The sequence below is a fragment of the Periplaneta americana genome, chromosome 1, assembly GCF_040183065.1.
Source record: "Periplaneta americana isolate PAMFEO1 chromosome 1, P.americana_PAMFEO1_priV1, whole genome shotgun sequence".
NCBI lineage: Eukaryota > Metazoa > Arthropoda > Insecta > Blattodea > Blattidae > Periplaneta > Periplaneta americana.
In genome coordinates, this window is record NC_091117.1 from 67008739 (window position 1) to 67022770 (window position 14032).

The 14032-nt window shown below is 36.5% G+C and overlaps 1 protein-coding gene across 3 annotated transcripts in view; it reads left to right on the forward strand.

Annotated features, from left to right (window-relative positions):
- The window catches only part of Dd (CTD nuclear envelope phosphatase 1-like protein dullard), a 51019-nt gene that overhangs the window by 21364 nt on the left and 15623 nt on the right, over positions 1-14032 (forward strand). For all 3 annotated transcript variants that reach the window (XM_069821635.1, XM_069821626.1, XM_069821642.1), the window contains exon 4: positions 11498-11726. In XM_069821635.1, coding sequence (XP_069677736.1) covers positions 11498-11726 — 229 coding nt within the window. The remainder of the gene's footprint in view (positions 1-11497; positions 11727-14032) is intronic.

Genomic DNA, 14032 nt, shown 5'->3' on the forward strand with positions numbered 1-14032 from the left:
TTCAGCATAAGAACTGTGAAGAAAATGACTGTAGCTGGTTTGTTTTCAAGTACAATACTGTGAGTTCTCTGTGCAGTGTCCCAGTTCAAACTGATATTACAATATGTATTTGTTTCACATGGTGAAGTAAGATAAGCACATGATGTTTCCCTTGTGTACGTTACGCAGTCAACAGGTTTCAAAGCATATTGTGTGACCCACCTGTTGTCCAGCATTGAACTAAATCCTAGAAAACCTGTGTGCATGGTGCTTGGAATGACGAAAGTGCATTTGGAAGTGCGGGTTGTTTGATGAGGACGTGCGGGAGTTACACTCTGAGCTTAAACCCATGCATGCAGAAGCATTTCCCACGGAAATAATACGTGCCCTTTTAGACATTTGGGAAAAATTGCAAGATAGAGTATTGGTTCCTATATTATTTATGAATGTGGTCTATTACGCCCTAGTCTTCGAAGATGGCATTTAGTATTCACTCTGTTTATATCACAGTGAAAATTCATGGTAATGTGTATGCCTTTTCTGCAAAGTAGAACAATTTTGCATGATTAAACTGTTTGTGTAATAACATTATTAATCAGCAGATGTTTGGCGCTATTTCCTGCCTTGTATTTTAAGATTAAAAACCATGTCTTCAAAAGAAGAAACGAATAGTGAAAGACAATGGAACAGTGATAATTATAAGAGAGATGTTATAAAAAGAGCTAGAATAAGAAGATATTGGAAAGGAAGGAAGATAGAGGTAAGAAAAATAGATGTAGATGTTTGCAAGTAAGCTAATATCGAACATAAAAATATAATAAATCAAATTTATTTACATGATTAGTGTTCTATAAAATATTAGCCCATTACAATTATTGATTTTATTTTACTGTTGCAGGTGTCTGTTAAAATGCTTCATTGTAATATTGGAAAGCCACTTAATGAAAGTTCTATACTATTTTAGTGCTTTGAAGAGTAAGGATGAACAAGACATATTCCTCCAAGACCTAATTGTGTGTCATCCAATAACAAGGAAGACACCAACAGGTCAGCAACCAGGGGAAAATCACTCTGAGATTTCAGAGCATCCTCACAGGTCTAAAGCAACATTTAAACCTAAATATACTTTCATGTACAACATTTTATATTGTAACAAAGAATTCGGGCATTTGTGTCTGTTCATGGGATCTTTCAATGAAAAGGGCCGGAAGATTGTGTAATATCCTTGTAGAAGGAGATGTGTGGAAAGGTACATGACTTTATCCAATCATTTGGTATAAAGAAAGTACATTATAAGGAGTTTGTAAAGAATATTTGGATGCTAGACTATACGTGAAACAAGTGTATAGGTATTTTTAGGAAAATATCCAGAATATGAGTTATAAATTGCTTTGAAGGCAAATATTGCTCTTTTAGAAGAGCACAAGTCAGAGTATGTATTTCATGCGAAAATTTGAGTGTTAAACTTAGAGAATTTTTTAATGAAAATGTTAAGATGTAACTGCATCAGAACTGCTAATCCGTAAACTCAGAACTAAAAAATTCCACAAATTAGATCTAGTGAAAGAATGTCTTTAAAAATGAGGAGTTCACTGCTGTGGATTAATGGTTAGCATGCCTGGTTGTGAAATGAGTGGGCCCAGGTTCAAATCCTGGTTAGGACAAGTTACCTGGTTGAGGTTTTTTCAGGGATTTCCTCTCAACCCATTAAGGGCAAATGCTGGGTAACTTTAGGACCCTGGACTCATTTCGCTGCATTATCACCTTCATTTCATTCAGATGCTAGATAACCATAGTAGTTGATACAGCGCCATAAAATAAACCAATTAAAAAATTAGGAATTTGCAAAATGTGCAGTTACCGATCATTCCAGTTTTTTATTTGAGACAATTGTGGGTTTTTACATTTTGCATACATGATATTAAATCTGGAAAATCAGGTCCTTTTGTTTACCATACACCAGATGAAGTATGAAACTATTTGTTAAACTTTATAAAAAGATACAGGTCTACATATAAAGGGCAATTACAATTGATTTATCAGGTTTTAAGCGGCTGCATAAAGAAAAATATAACACTTAGAATAATGTATGCTACATCAAAATAAACAGATACTGTCCAAGTTTCGGACACCTTCACAAGTGTTCGATGTGGTTTCCTCTCGTTACACGACACACATCGATGCGATATTGAAGTTCGTCCCATACGCGCAGTAGCATATCCCTGGTAATGGTCGTAAATGCATCTGTAATGCGATTCTGAGCTCGACCAAAGTTGCTGGTAGTGGTGACATGTACACTATCTCTTCTACACACCCCTAGACCATTAGATTGGGGGATCTAGGAGATCACTGCAACAATGCTAAGTCATCTTCAGTGCATCACCCTATGCAGCGGCGAGGGAGTTCTGTGTTCAGGTAGCGATGCACTTAAGTGTGCCAATGGAGCGGTGTCCCCTCAAGTTGGAATATGAAGTTATTGGAATTCTCAGTCACTTGAGGAAACAACCATTGCTGTAGCATATCGAGGAATGACATACCAGTCACAATTGTCTTCATGAAAAAAAGGGGCTGTACACCTTTGATTTAGACATTGCAACAAACACATTCACTTTTGGAGAATCTCGTTCATATTGTACTGTCAAACGTGGTTTTTCAGTACCCCAGGTGCATACATTATGGTGATTAACTTTACCACTCAAGTGAAATGTTGCCTCGTCACTAAACATTAGAAGGTCCTCAAAACTATCATTCTCCTCCATAGCGGCCTGCATGGAATTTCAAAATTCATATCACTTGACGAGGTCTTCTGGTTTCAGCTTTTGCAGTAACTAGATGCGGTACGGTTTCATTCACAATTGGATTCGTAAAATTTTCTGTACAGTCGGTTACAGAATTTTAAATTCCTGACTGGCACAGTATGTTGATTTCTGAGGGCTGTGAATGAAACTTGCCCTCACTTGCTCTATTGTTTCATTAGAAATGCTTGAGCATTCACCGCTTTTACCTTTACTCGCAGTACTAGTTGCCTTAAATTGACGATACTGTCACAGAATGCTTTGGTGACCTGGCAATGAAGTTCAAAGATATTGTCTCTGGAATGCATGCTGTATAGTAACAAAGGAAAATGACTTCTCATATTCCAAAACTGCCAACTTTTTCTGCTGCATAGGTACTATTTTTAAAACTATGTTAGTGGTTGCTTGATGGTTGTTAGCCCACTTTGAGGACTGTGAATACAGAGGGAAAAGTTGGATCGGTGTCTGGTAGAGTTTCCAGATAGCTCAGTTGGTAGAGCATAGGTACGTTTAACCAAAGGTCCAGGTTCGATGCCCGGCCCCGGAACAATTTTTCTCTCTAAATTATTCAAGAAATTTCTTGATGAAGTGATGGTGGTGTTGGAGGAATCTCAGAACAAAGAGGAAGCCATGCAAGGGTAGAAAATATTGCAGAGAATCCACAGCTTCAGCATCAAGTCTGCAGTGTTCAACTGGACTTCTGGTTGGAGTGAAGTGAAGATCTCCACACTTGTTAACTGCTGATACAATCTTCTTGACAGAGATGTAGAACCAGACTTCGAGGATTGTGAGGTCAGTGATTACCATCTTATATTGTTAGCAGACAGTGAAACTGGCTCACTAAAGAAGATCTTGGCTAGTGGTTATACACGGAGAAGAGAGAGATCCTGGCTACCAGATTCAGAGGAAGAGATCATTCAAGATTTTTTTTTTTCCTACCACCACAGAACAGAACATAAATGAAGTCGAAGCTGTCGAGTGCTCGAGAAGCTTTAGACACATTTATTGCTGTTCTAGATTCGACTTCAGACCCTGAACTACAACTCTGAGATAGTTATTCGAGAACAACATCAAAATTATATACAGAACAAGATTGAGAGCTTCTTTATGGGTACAACTCTGCAAAATATCCTCACAGTGTCAAACCAATCTTCATTTCTTCATTGTAAACAGGAAAATCAATCCTATTACAGGGCATGAAGACTCACAGGAGGTTAGGGCTCCCACATCCACAGAAAGTCAGCCTCAATTACAGTAGGGATGTCGAGTCTATGTGCCTGCTGCCTTTACCCCGAAGGAAATACCTCTGATACTCATTTCTATTAGAGACTGAGGAAACCCAGGGCCGTTGTGTGGCTGGAAGGATTTGATCAATGGAGAAAATCCATGGCCCATCGGGAAACGAACCTGCGACCTTCCAGCTTGCAGCTTTACACCTTAACTATGATGCTACTGTGTGCCCCAGTCTTCATCATGCTTCGAAAGAATATGTGTCAGACCCTTGACTAAAACCTTGAGTACGGTGTCAATATTTGTTATTCCACACATGTATAAATAATTTGCAAATAATCCTCCATTTTTCCGAAGCCTATGTGTGTATGTCTTATCTGATGTATAGTGTATATATTACATGTTGTATTTTGTCTCGTCACATTGAAGCATAAAATGATACTGTAGATAAAATATCAGATTTCATTACTTGGGCACAACTTCGTCATTTCGCCTTGGTTTGATGGGCAATTTATAACTTGAAACAGATCCCCACTCCTTTAGTCAGAGTTATCGAGAGTTGACTGTACATATATAGTCATAAAAAATTGTTTACTTTCAAATGTATTTTAAATTTAATTTGTAATATAAGAATACATTTATAATGGGAAAATACTGACATTAGCAAAAAAGTTATAATTACATTATGTGAAGGAAAATATTACATAGATTATTCCACTTCATTGTGTTATTACTGTGTAAGATTGTATACATACTGTTGTGAAGAATGTCCAAATAAATTATCTGGTTGATAGCATCATTCATTTGTCAGTTATTCAGTTTTGTTTAATTCGGTGTAAAATGTCATTTCATTAGATGTGCCCTTTCTGTGTTTTACCTATTAAATTACATTGACTGTTTGAAACAGACTAATTTCTTTTATGATCTAACAAAGTGTATCCAGATGTTCCGAGAAATCTCATTTCTGCTGTGTTTAAATTGAGGAGCCTAGTTTGTAAAGATTTTAAATCACATTGACATACAGTAGCCCCAGGTATGCCAGAGTGTTGTAATTTTTAAGTCATGTTCTTTTTAATTTGATTATATTTGAAAACTTAATTTAACATATAGACCTACTTATATTTCATACATGATACAAAAGGAGGAAAGTTCGACCTGTTCCGTGAATCGGGTCCCGGTTTAATTCAGATGGGAAGAGCACTCAGCGCACTGAGCTGAGAGGTCCTGGGTTCGATTCCTGGCGCCAGAATGAATTTTTGTCCAATAATAGGTACTTAATTTTGTCCAATAATAGGTACTTAATTTAACATTCATAATTTTTGTTGAAATATAATTTAATTACGTACCTTGACTTGAAAATATTTTCACCTTCTATTATTCTGGATAATGAAACACTGTTTACTTTTTATAATATGTTATTATTTATTTAAATCGTACTTTATCTGAGGGTTTGTAAACAAATCCTTATCAAAAACGTAAAATAGAAATGTTTTTTTTATAAGTTATACAGTATTCTAATTTAGATGTAATCATCTTTTCATAAGACTATACTAATGTATTGCAGTATTATCTAAGACATTCACGTCTTCATTGTGGTGCGAATTTTTTTTTGTACCATTTCGTGATGTAATGTTTTGGAGCTGCTTATCCGCTCATCAAGAAGTGAGAAACCTTTCTATCAATCCCTTAGTTTTACATACAGCAAACTCCTGATTATTTGTGTGTGTATTATTTGGTTTGCGGGTTCAAGGCTTTTTTTTACTTCGGTGAAGGTGTTCAAAAGATTGAAATGGTAAGAAATTTCGAATATGTGTGAACGGAGCTCGCACACCTAGCAGTGCGCATGTCATAAACAGCAACAATCGATACACAGCTGTAGTATAAACACAGTACAATATGTACTAGAGCTGGGTAACTTTCGGTGCTGGACCTTGGACTCATTTTCCGGCATTATCACCTTCATGTCATTCAGATGCTAAATAACCTGAGATGTTGATAAGGCATCGTAAAATAACCTACTAAAAAAATGTACTAGATAAGCGATCCAAACTGGATAAACTTATGGAAGCTAAATCTAACAATATGCTGTACAGAATTTCAATGCAGTAATGTACAGGGCTACTACAAAAGAATCATTCATTTTCATACTGCTATATTTTCCAAAGCATTACTCATACAGCAATGAGTAATACATCAAAAGAACCGTACATGCAACACATTTATTCCCACACTCTACAAATGTTTTGTGTGTGCTCCTCGGGTGACACAACATACGTCCAGGCGGTAGTCCAGTTCATTCCACACATTGTGTAGCGTTGTCCTGTCAGTGGCAATTACTGCATTATTGATGCGCTCCCTCAGCTGTACCAGTGTTTGTGGCAGTGGAGGTACGTAGATGCGTTCCTTAATGTATCCCCAAAGGTAGAAGTCAAATGGCATTAGGTCTGGTGACCTGGGGGGCCAAGGAAACAGAGCTTGGTTATCTGCACCAACATGCCCAATCCAGCGATTCGGCAGTTCATGGTTCAGGCATCCACAAACATCAAGCATCCAATGAGGGGGTGCACAGTCTTATTGGAAAACAAAATTGTCTTGCATATTCCAACACACAAAAACTCTTTTCTTGTTTTGTCACTACACTCGTGCTGCCAACTGTTTGGTATACACAATGCAAACCAGGTGCGTTTCCGGTTCTTTTGATGTATCACTCATTGTTGTACGAATAATACTTTGGAGAATATAGCAGTTTGAAAACGAATGATTCTTTTGTAGTAGCCCTGTATTTAGTACTGTAATTTAGAAACAGTAGAATATAATGATATATTTTGAGTGTCTAATTTCTCAGCGTTACAGCAGCAAAGGACGTTTTGTCTTTCTAATTACAATTTAGTTAAATTTGATTGTGTTTTTTTTGTCTAATGTTGGCAACAGTTATTTTAAAATTAAACTAACATTGCGGTTATTATAGATCATTACAATACAGTATCGAGATTTCAACTGATGTGATTAGTATTGTGATCATTGTGCACCTACTGATACAATGACTGAGAAACGTAAAAAGTGGTTCTAACACTGAAAGAAAAGTTAGAATTGATAGAAAGGTGAATCAGTAAAGAAACTAGTCAGAGATTATGCCATTGGTATGCATAAATTAGCTTACTATACATATATGTTTATATATGCTAAACCATTATTGTGGCAAATCGATAAACATTTCCGATTATTTGTGTTCTTTGTTTGTTCATGCCATTTTGTCTGGTGATTAGCACGAACATTCGAGAGTTTGCGGTATTTGTTTTTATTTCTTAACACGTAGAATCCAAGCCATTCAGCAACTTGTTTTTGGACTTCCAAGTATACTCTCAACAGGATTGTAATTATTACTTACTGGCTTTTAAGGATCTCAGAGGTTCATTGCCGCCCTCACATAAGCCCGCCATTGGTCCCTATCCTGAGCAAGATTAATCTATTATCATGTTCCACCTCCCTCAAATCCATTTTAATATTATCTTCCCATCTATATCTCGGCCTCCCCAAAGTTCTTTTTCCCTCCGGCCTTCCAAGGATTGTAATTATTACACTAAAAAAATCCAGATTCTGAAAAAGAATGCCTCAGTGATCACTTTAACATTTGAAGTAAATAAAATGTCTTCTCTCGAGTTCGATGATACATTTATTAACAGACATGGAAATTTACAAAGAAAAAAAATTGTGCAAAAGTTCCTTGTTGGTATGTAATGCTCATTTATATGGAAAATTTTGTGGCCTTCTGGTACTCAGAGTGGCATATTAAAATTAAGACATTGGAACTTGTTTCCTTTTTCTTTGCTTTCTTAGTAGACTTTTTTCCTCTATGAACAAACCTTAACAGGCTGTTGCCAGATTAATATTCTTTTTTAACGTGTATATGAACTGAAAATGTGGGTGTTAAAAACTTGAATTTTTAGCAAAACCATTGGATATTGGATATCTTTGTTCCAAATAATTCCCTCTATCACATTTTAACATAAAGGCACTCAATGCCCTTATAGTCTGTATGTACAGTTGTCAAAAAAAAAAAAGTGGCCGCACTCGTGAACAGCGAATATTTTCAAAGTCCACTTCGGGTCATGACGTTGTTACACGATGGATGTGCTTGTACAAGCAGTTGTGGAACTATGAAAGTGTTCCATATCTGCGCCTCGTAGACCAGCAGTAGAGTGCTTGTTTAATGATTCAAAGGTTGTGGGTTCGGGCCTTCTTCAAGTTTTCATTTTATTTTTTAACCGTTCTTTAGCGATGTAAATGATATTCAAATTATCATTTATATCCAGTTATCGTTCTTTATGGATAGCACGTTATTTATATTTTGTTATCGTTCTTTAGAGATATGAATAAAATTCAAGTCATCATTTGTATTCTGTTATCGTTTTATAACAATATGAATAATAATTATTATTATTATTTTATATCCAATGGGGGTTAGCCCTACTTTACATATGTATGTTAGGGCTATAGTTTTATACACAAAAAAGATAAGCATAAAGAGAAATGGAAAAGAAAATTAAATTAGCTTACGCGATGTAAACAAAACATAAACAATCCGTAAATTAGGCATTGCGATTGCAAAACAAATGTCAGGTATCAATTTGAAACATACAAAAACATTAACAACACACATACGTAACACTTCTATAACACAAATATGCAGCTTTCCGTACCATACATCATAAATTAATACACAATAGTCACACAAACACAATCAAACTATAATTACGACATTGCGACGACATCAAGCATCCCATAACTGACTCACATACATAACAAATCAAGCATCCATTGCAACACATACACTTCAACATAGTAACCACACTTTAAAAGTTACAAATTTGGCTCCAAGAAGAATAAATAGGACACTGTTACTAATTACTATTCTTCTACAATTTCTTAAATACCGATATGAATAATATTCACGTTTTTTATATTGTTATCGTTCTTTAGCGATATAAATAATATTCAAGTTATCATTTATATTCTGTTTTCCTTCATTAGCATTATAAAATAATATTCAAGTTATTTATATTGTTATTGTTCTTTCGCAATATAAATAATCTGTATTTTATGTAAGTAATTATTATAACACATATAACCATCTTTCTTTGTAAAATAGGTTATTTTATTTAGATAATTAAATACGTATTGTATAATATCTCATATTAATTAAACAAACCGATATTTATCATTTATATTGTGTTATCGTTCTTTAGTGATACTGTATAAATAATATTCAAGTTATTTATATTGTAATCGTTCTTTAGCGATATAAATAACATAAATTTAATATTAGGTTTGGAAAAATCTAGTTGCATAATACTGGTATTAGTTTTTCTTTTTGTATTATTACATTATACTATCTTGAACCACAATAAAATGAAAAGGAGTAACGAGGAATTGAACCTGAGACGTTGACATCTAAATTCCGACATTCGTCCACTGAGCTACGAGGGCAAAAGTGTGGAAACATTTTCGGAAAAATTGGCCCAATCACACTCTAAGATTTTCTGACGATTCGTAGAAGCTAGTCCAGGATGCGGGGGGCAAAGGCTAATTGAGATTTCCCGGTCTCTGATCGGGTCAAACATCCTGATAGAATTAATATTTAACCCTTGCTGTGACTGTCGAAGTCCGGAGGGCCCAATTAGTCAAATCCACTCTCCTCATCTCCACGCTTGGGCCCCCTGGAATTTAATAAGATGCAAAAGAGATAGTGGTATGCGGAAAGCGATGGGATGTTACCGCATTTAGACCTATGCTTCCCAAGAAAAACTGCAAACATGAACAAAGGAAGCTTTTAATAGTAGAAGAAGGATCTTCTGCGGACCTCTGGAAAAAGAACTAAGGAAGAGACTAGTGAAGTGCTTTGTGTGGAGTGTGGCATTGTATGGGGAAGGAACATGGACATTACAACAAAATGAAGAGAAACGAATTGAAGCATTTGAAATGTGGATGTGGAGAAGAACGGTGCGTGTGAAGTGGACAGACAGAATAAGAAATAAAATTGTGTTTGAAAAAGTGAGTGAAGAAAGAATGATGCTGAAACTGATTAGAAAGAGAAAAAGGAATTGGTTGGGTCTCTGGTTGAAAAGAATAATAGACGACATTAGGATATGTGGATCATATGCGGAGACTAAGAGGAAGGCAGAAAATAGGAAAGATTGGAGATTGCTGGGTTTGCAGTGAAAGACCTGCCCATGGACAGAACACTTACGTATGTATGTTCAGAATTCCTGGAATATCATGTCTAAGAACAGTCGCTATTTGCAAAGACTAGTCAATTCCATGCCCATTCGACTGCAAGATGATCGAGATAAGAGGAAGATAGACTAGATATTGAATTGTGGCTTTTTGTTTTATTTTTTGAATGCTTAATTGTTTGAATGTTTTAAGGCCGACGCCAGTAAATTTGTTTTGTTTATGCCACGAAAGATATTTTTATTGAGAATAAAATCTTTTTTCTTTCCATTTGCAGCCACAATATCATAATGATAAAGTCATGGCATAATATATTAATGAACCTGATGTTAATTACTAAAATAATCGTAAAAGAGAAAGGAGTCATTATGTATAGTTCGTCTCTCTCAAAAACAGAACAAAAAAGAACATAAAAAGCACGAGGTTGTAGTCGAATGCAGGACCTCACGAATAAGAGGCCTGAATGCTACCATTACGCTATCGAATAACACACAGAATACTTCAATCATAACTGTAGATATCAGGCAACGTGGTTAAACAACATGTAACATCACCTGTCTCCGAATTGTAGCGAAGATACCCGAAGGGAACTTTGTTTCAGGAGAGTGGCCATTTTTTCTTTTGACAGCTGTACATACCCACCTCACATTACATTTTATGTCCATTCCTTGAGAATGGCTTTAGTTAACTCTTCCCTTTTTTAAATTTTTTTTGCCTTCCTTGATTGTGAAGTTCCTCCAAAGCATTAGATGTTCTATACAATCTATAATATCACAATATATTCTGTAGTAGATCATATGCAGTTTTTCTTCGCATGAAAATGATTGCAGGAGAAGAAAGATGAGAGTCCGTGTTTTGAGAAAAATGACGTAACAGTGTATTCCCATGCATTCTATACAAGGAGGGGAGAAAAAAAAGATGCAACAATAGATAATGGTCTGATACACTATTTTGCAGGGTTGACTAAGTTATAGTTTGCTATATTGATTGATGGTATAATTTAAATTTTCTTTAATTTTTAGGTTCTTACTACTTACTGTAAACATTAATTAATGTAATTTATATAGGTGGAAATGGACAACCCTATATAACTCATTTATTAATTATTAGTTTAAGAAGTGACATTTTATAAAGGTTACTAAAAATTATTAAATTCTAAAAATAACAGTGTTGTATAGTTTAATGTTTTGTTGCATCAAATTTGTGTGTTATATCATATATTGTATATATATCTGAATTGTCACATGTTTACATTTGTGCAGGTGTCACAGTGGTACGAGTTGGTGGTGTTCACTGCAAGCATGGAGATTTATGGTGCTGCTGTAGCAGACAAACTGGACAACAATCGCGGCATTTTGAGGAGGCGCTACTATAGACAACACTGCACACCAGACCTCGGAAGTTATACCAAGGACTTGTCAGCCATCTGTGGGGATCTTGCTAGCATATTTATACTGGATAACTCTCCCGGGGCATACAGAGCTTATCCAGGTAAATGAAATACGTAACTTTCCATCTTGGTCAGATATATTTGACAATTCTGCTGTCTATAACTGAGATGACTGCCTTCCTTCATGGAGAATCTGATATTAGATCTATAGTGTCTAAAAGTTTTCACTGTTTTCCTTCAGTGTGCAGTCTGAGTGTTCTGTGTAATTTTTTTTATAATATCCTTTATTGTAAGTTTAGCAGAGTGAATTGGAACTCTTTTAAATTAAATGTGCTTAATTTGTGTGCTCTTTGTCAGAGCATCTGCCTGATTGTTTTCTGACAGACCTCATTGAGCAGAGACCCATTTGAAGGCAATATCTTCGTGGAGCTGTATCTGAAATGTTTAATGACTGATGAATCTCAAGTATTCTTCTTAATGTTACTTAGCTGTTTGTTGTCAGATAGCTTGTATTACAGGAAGTGTGTCACGTAGTATGACAGACCTTTTAAATGAATGAAAATGGTACAACTTCTTTAATGCTGTGGTTACTGCCTCTAATTCCCTATGAAAATGGAACAACTACTACTTCAGTGCTGTGGTCACTGCCTCTAATTCCCTATGAAAATGGTACAACTACTTTAGTGCTGTGGTCACTGCCTCTAACTCCCTATGAAAATGGTACAACTGCTTTAGTGCTGTGGTCACTGCCTCTAACTCTCTAGGAAAATGGTACAACTGCTTTAGTGCTGTGGTCACTGCCTCTAACTATCTATGAAAATGGTATGACTACTTTAGTGCTGTGGTCACTCCTCTAACTCCCTATGAAAATGGTACAACAATTGCTTTAGTGCTCTGATCACTGCTTCTAACTCCCTATCAAAATGGTACAACTGCTTGAGTGCTGTGATCACTGCTTCTAACTTCCTATGAAAATGGTACAACTGCTTTAGTGCTGTGTCACTGCTTCTAACTCCCAATGAAAATGGTACAACAACTGGTTTAGTGCTGTGGTCACTGCTTCTAACTCCCTATGAAAATGGTACAACAACTGCTTTAGTGCTGTGGTCACTGCTTCTAACTCCCTATGAAAATGGTGCAACAACTGCTTTAGTGCTGTGGTCACTGCCTCTAACTCTCTATGAAAATGGTACAACTGCTTTAGTGCTGTGGTCACTGCCTCTAACTATCTATGAAAATGGTACAACTGCTTTAGTGCTGTGGTCACTGCCTCTAACTATCTATGAAAATGGTACAACTGCTTTAGTGCTATGGTCACTGCTTCTAACTCCCTATGGAAATGGTACAACAACTGCTTTAGTGCTGTGGTCACTGCTTCTAACTCCCTATGGAAATGGTACAACTGCTTTAGTGCTGTGGTCACTGCTTCTAACTCCCTATGAAAATGGTGCAACAACTGCTTTAGTGCTGTGGTCACTGCTTCTAACTCGCTATGAAAATGGTACAACTGCTTTAGTGCTGTGGTCACTGCTTCTAACTCCCTATGAAAATGGTGCAACAACTGCTTTAGTGCTGTGGTCACTGCTTCTAACTCGCTATGAAAATGGTACAACTGCTTTAGTGCTGTGGTCACTGCTTCTAACTCCCTATGAAAATGGTACAACAGCTGCTTTAGTGCTGTGGTCACTGCTTCTAACTCCCTATGAAAATGGTACAACTGCTTGAGTGCTGTGATCACTGCTTCTAACTTCCTATGAAAATGGTATAACTGCTTTAGTGCTGTGTCACTGCTTCTAACTCCCAATGAAAATGGTACAACAACTGGTTTAGTGCTGTGGTCACTGCTTCTAACTCCCTATGAAAATGGTACAACAACTGCTTTAGTACTGTGGTCACTGCTTCTAACTCCCTATGAAAATGGTACAACTGCTTTAGTGCTGTGGTCACTGCCTCTAACTATCTATGAAAATGGTACAACTGCTTTAGTGCTATGGTCACTGCTTCTAACTCCCTATGGAAATGGTACAACAACTGCTTTAGTGCTGTGGTCACTGCTTCTAACTCCCTATGAAAATGGTGCAACAACTGCTTTAGTGCTGTGGTCACTGCTTCTAACTCCCTATGAAAATGGTGCAACAACTGCTTTAGTGCTGTGGTCACTGCTTCTAACTCGCTATGAAAATGGTACAACTGCTTTAGTGCTGTGGTCACTGCTTCTAACTCCCTATGAAAATGGTACAACAGCTGCTTTAGTGCTGTGGTCACTGCTTCTAACTCGCTATGAAAATGGTACAACTGCTTTAGTGCTGTGGTCACTGCTTCTAACTCGCTATGAAAATGGTACAACTGCTTTAGTGCTGTGGTCACTGCTTCTAACTCCCTATGAAAATGGTACAACAGCTGCTTT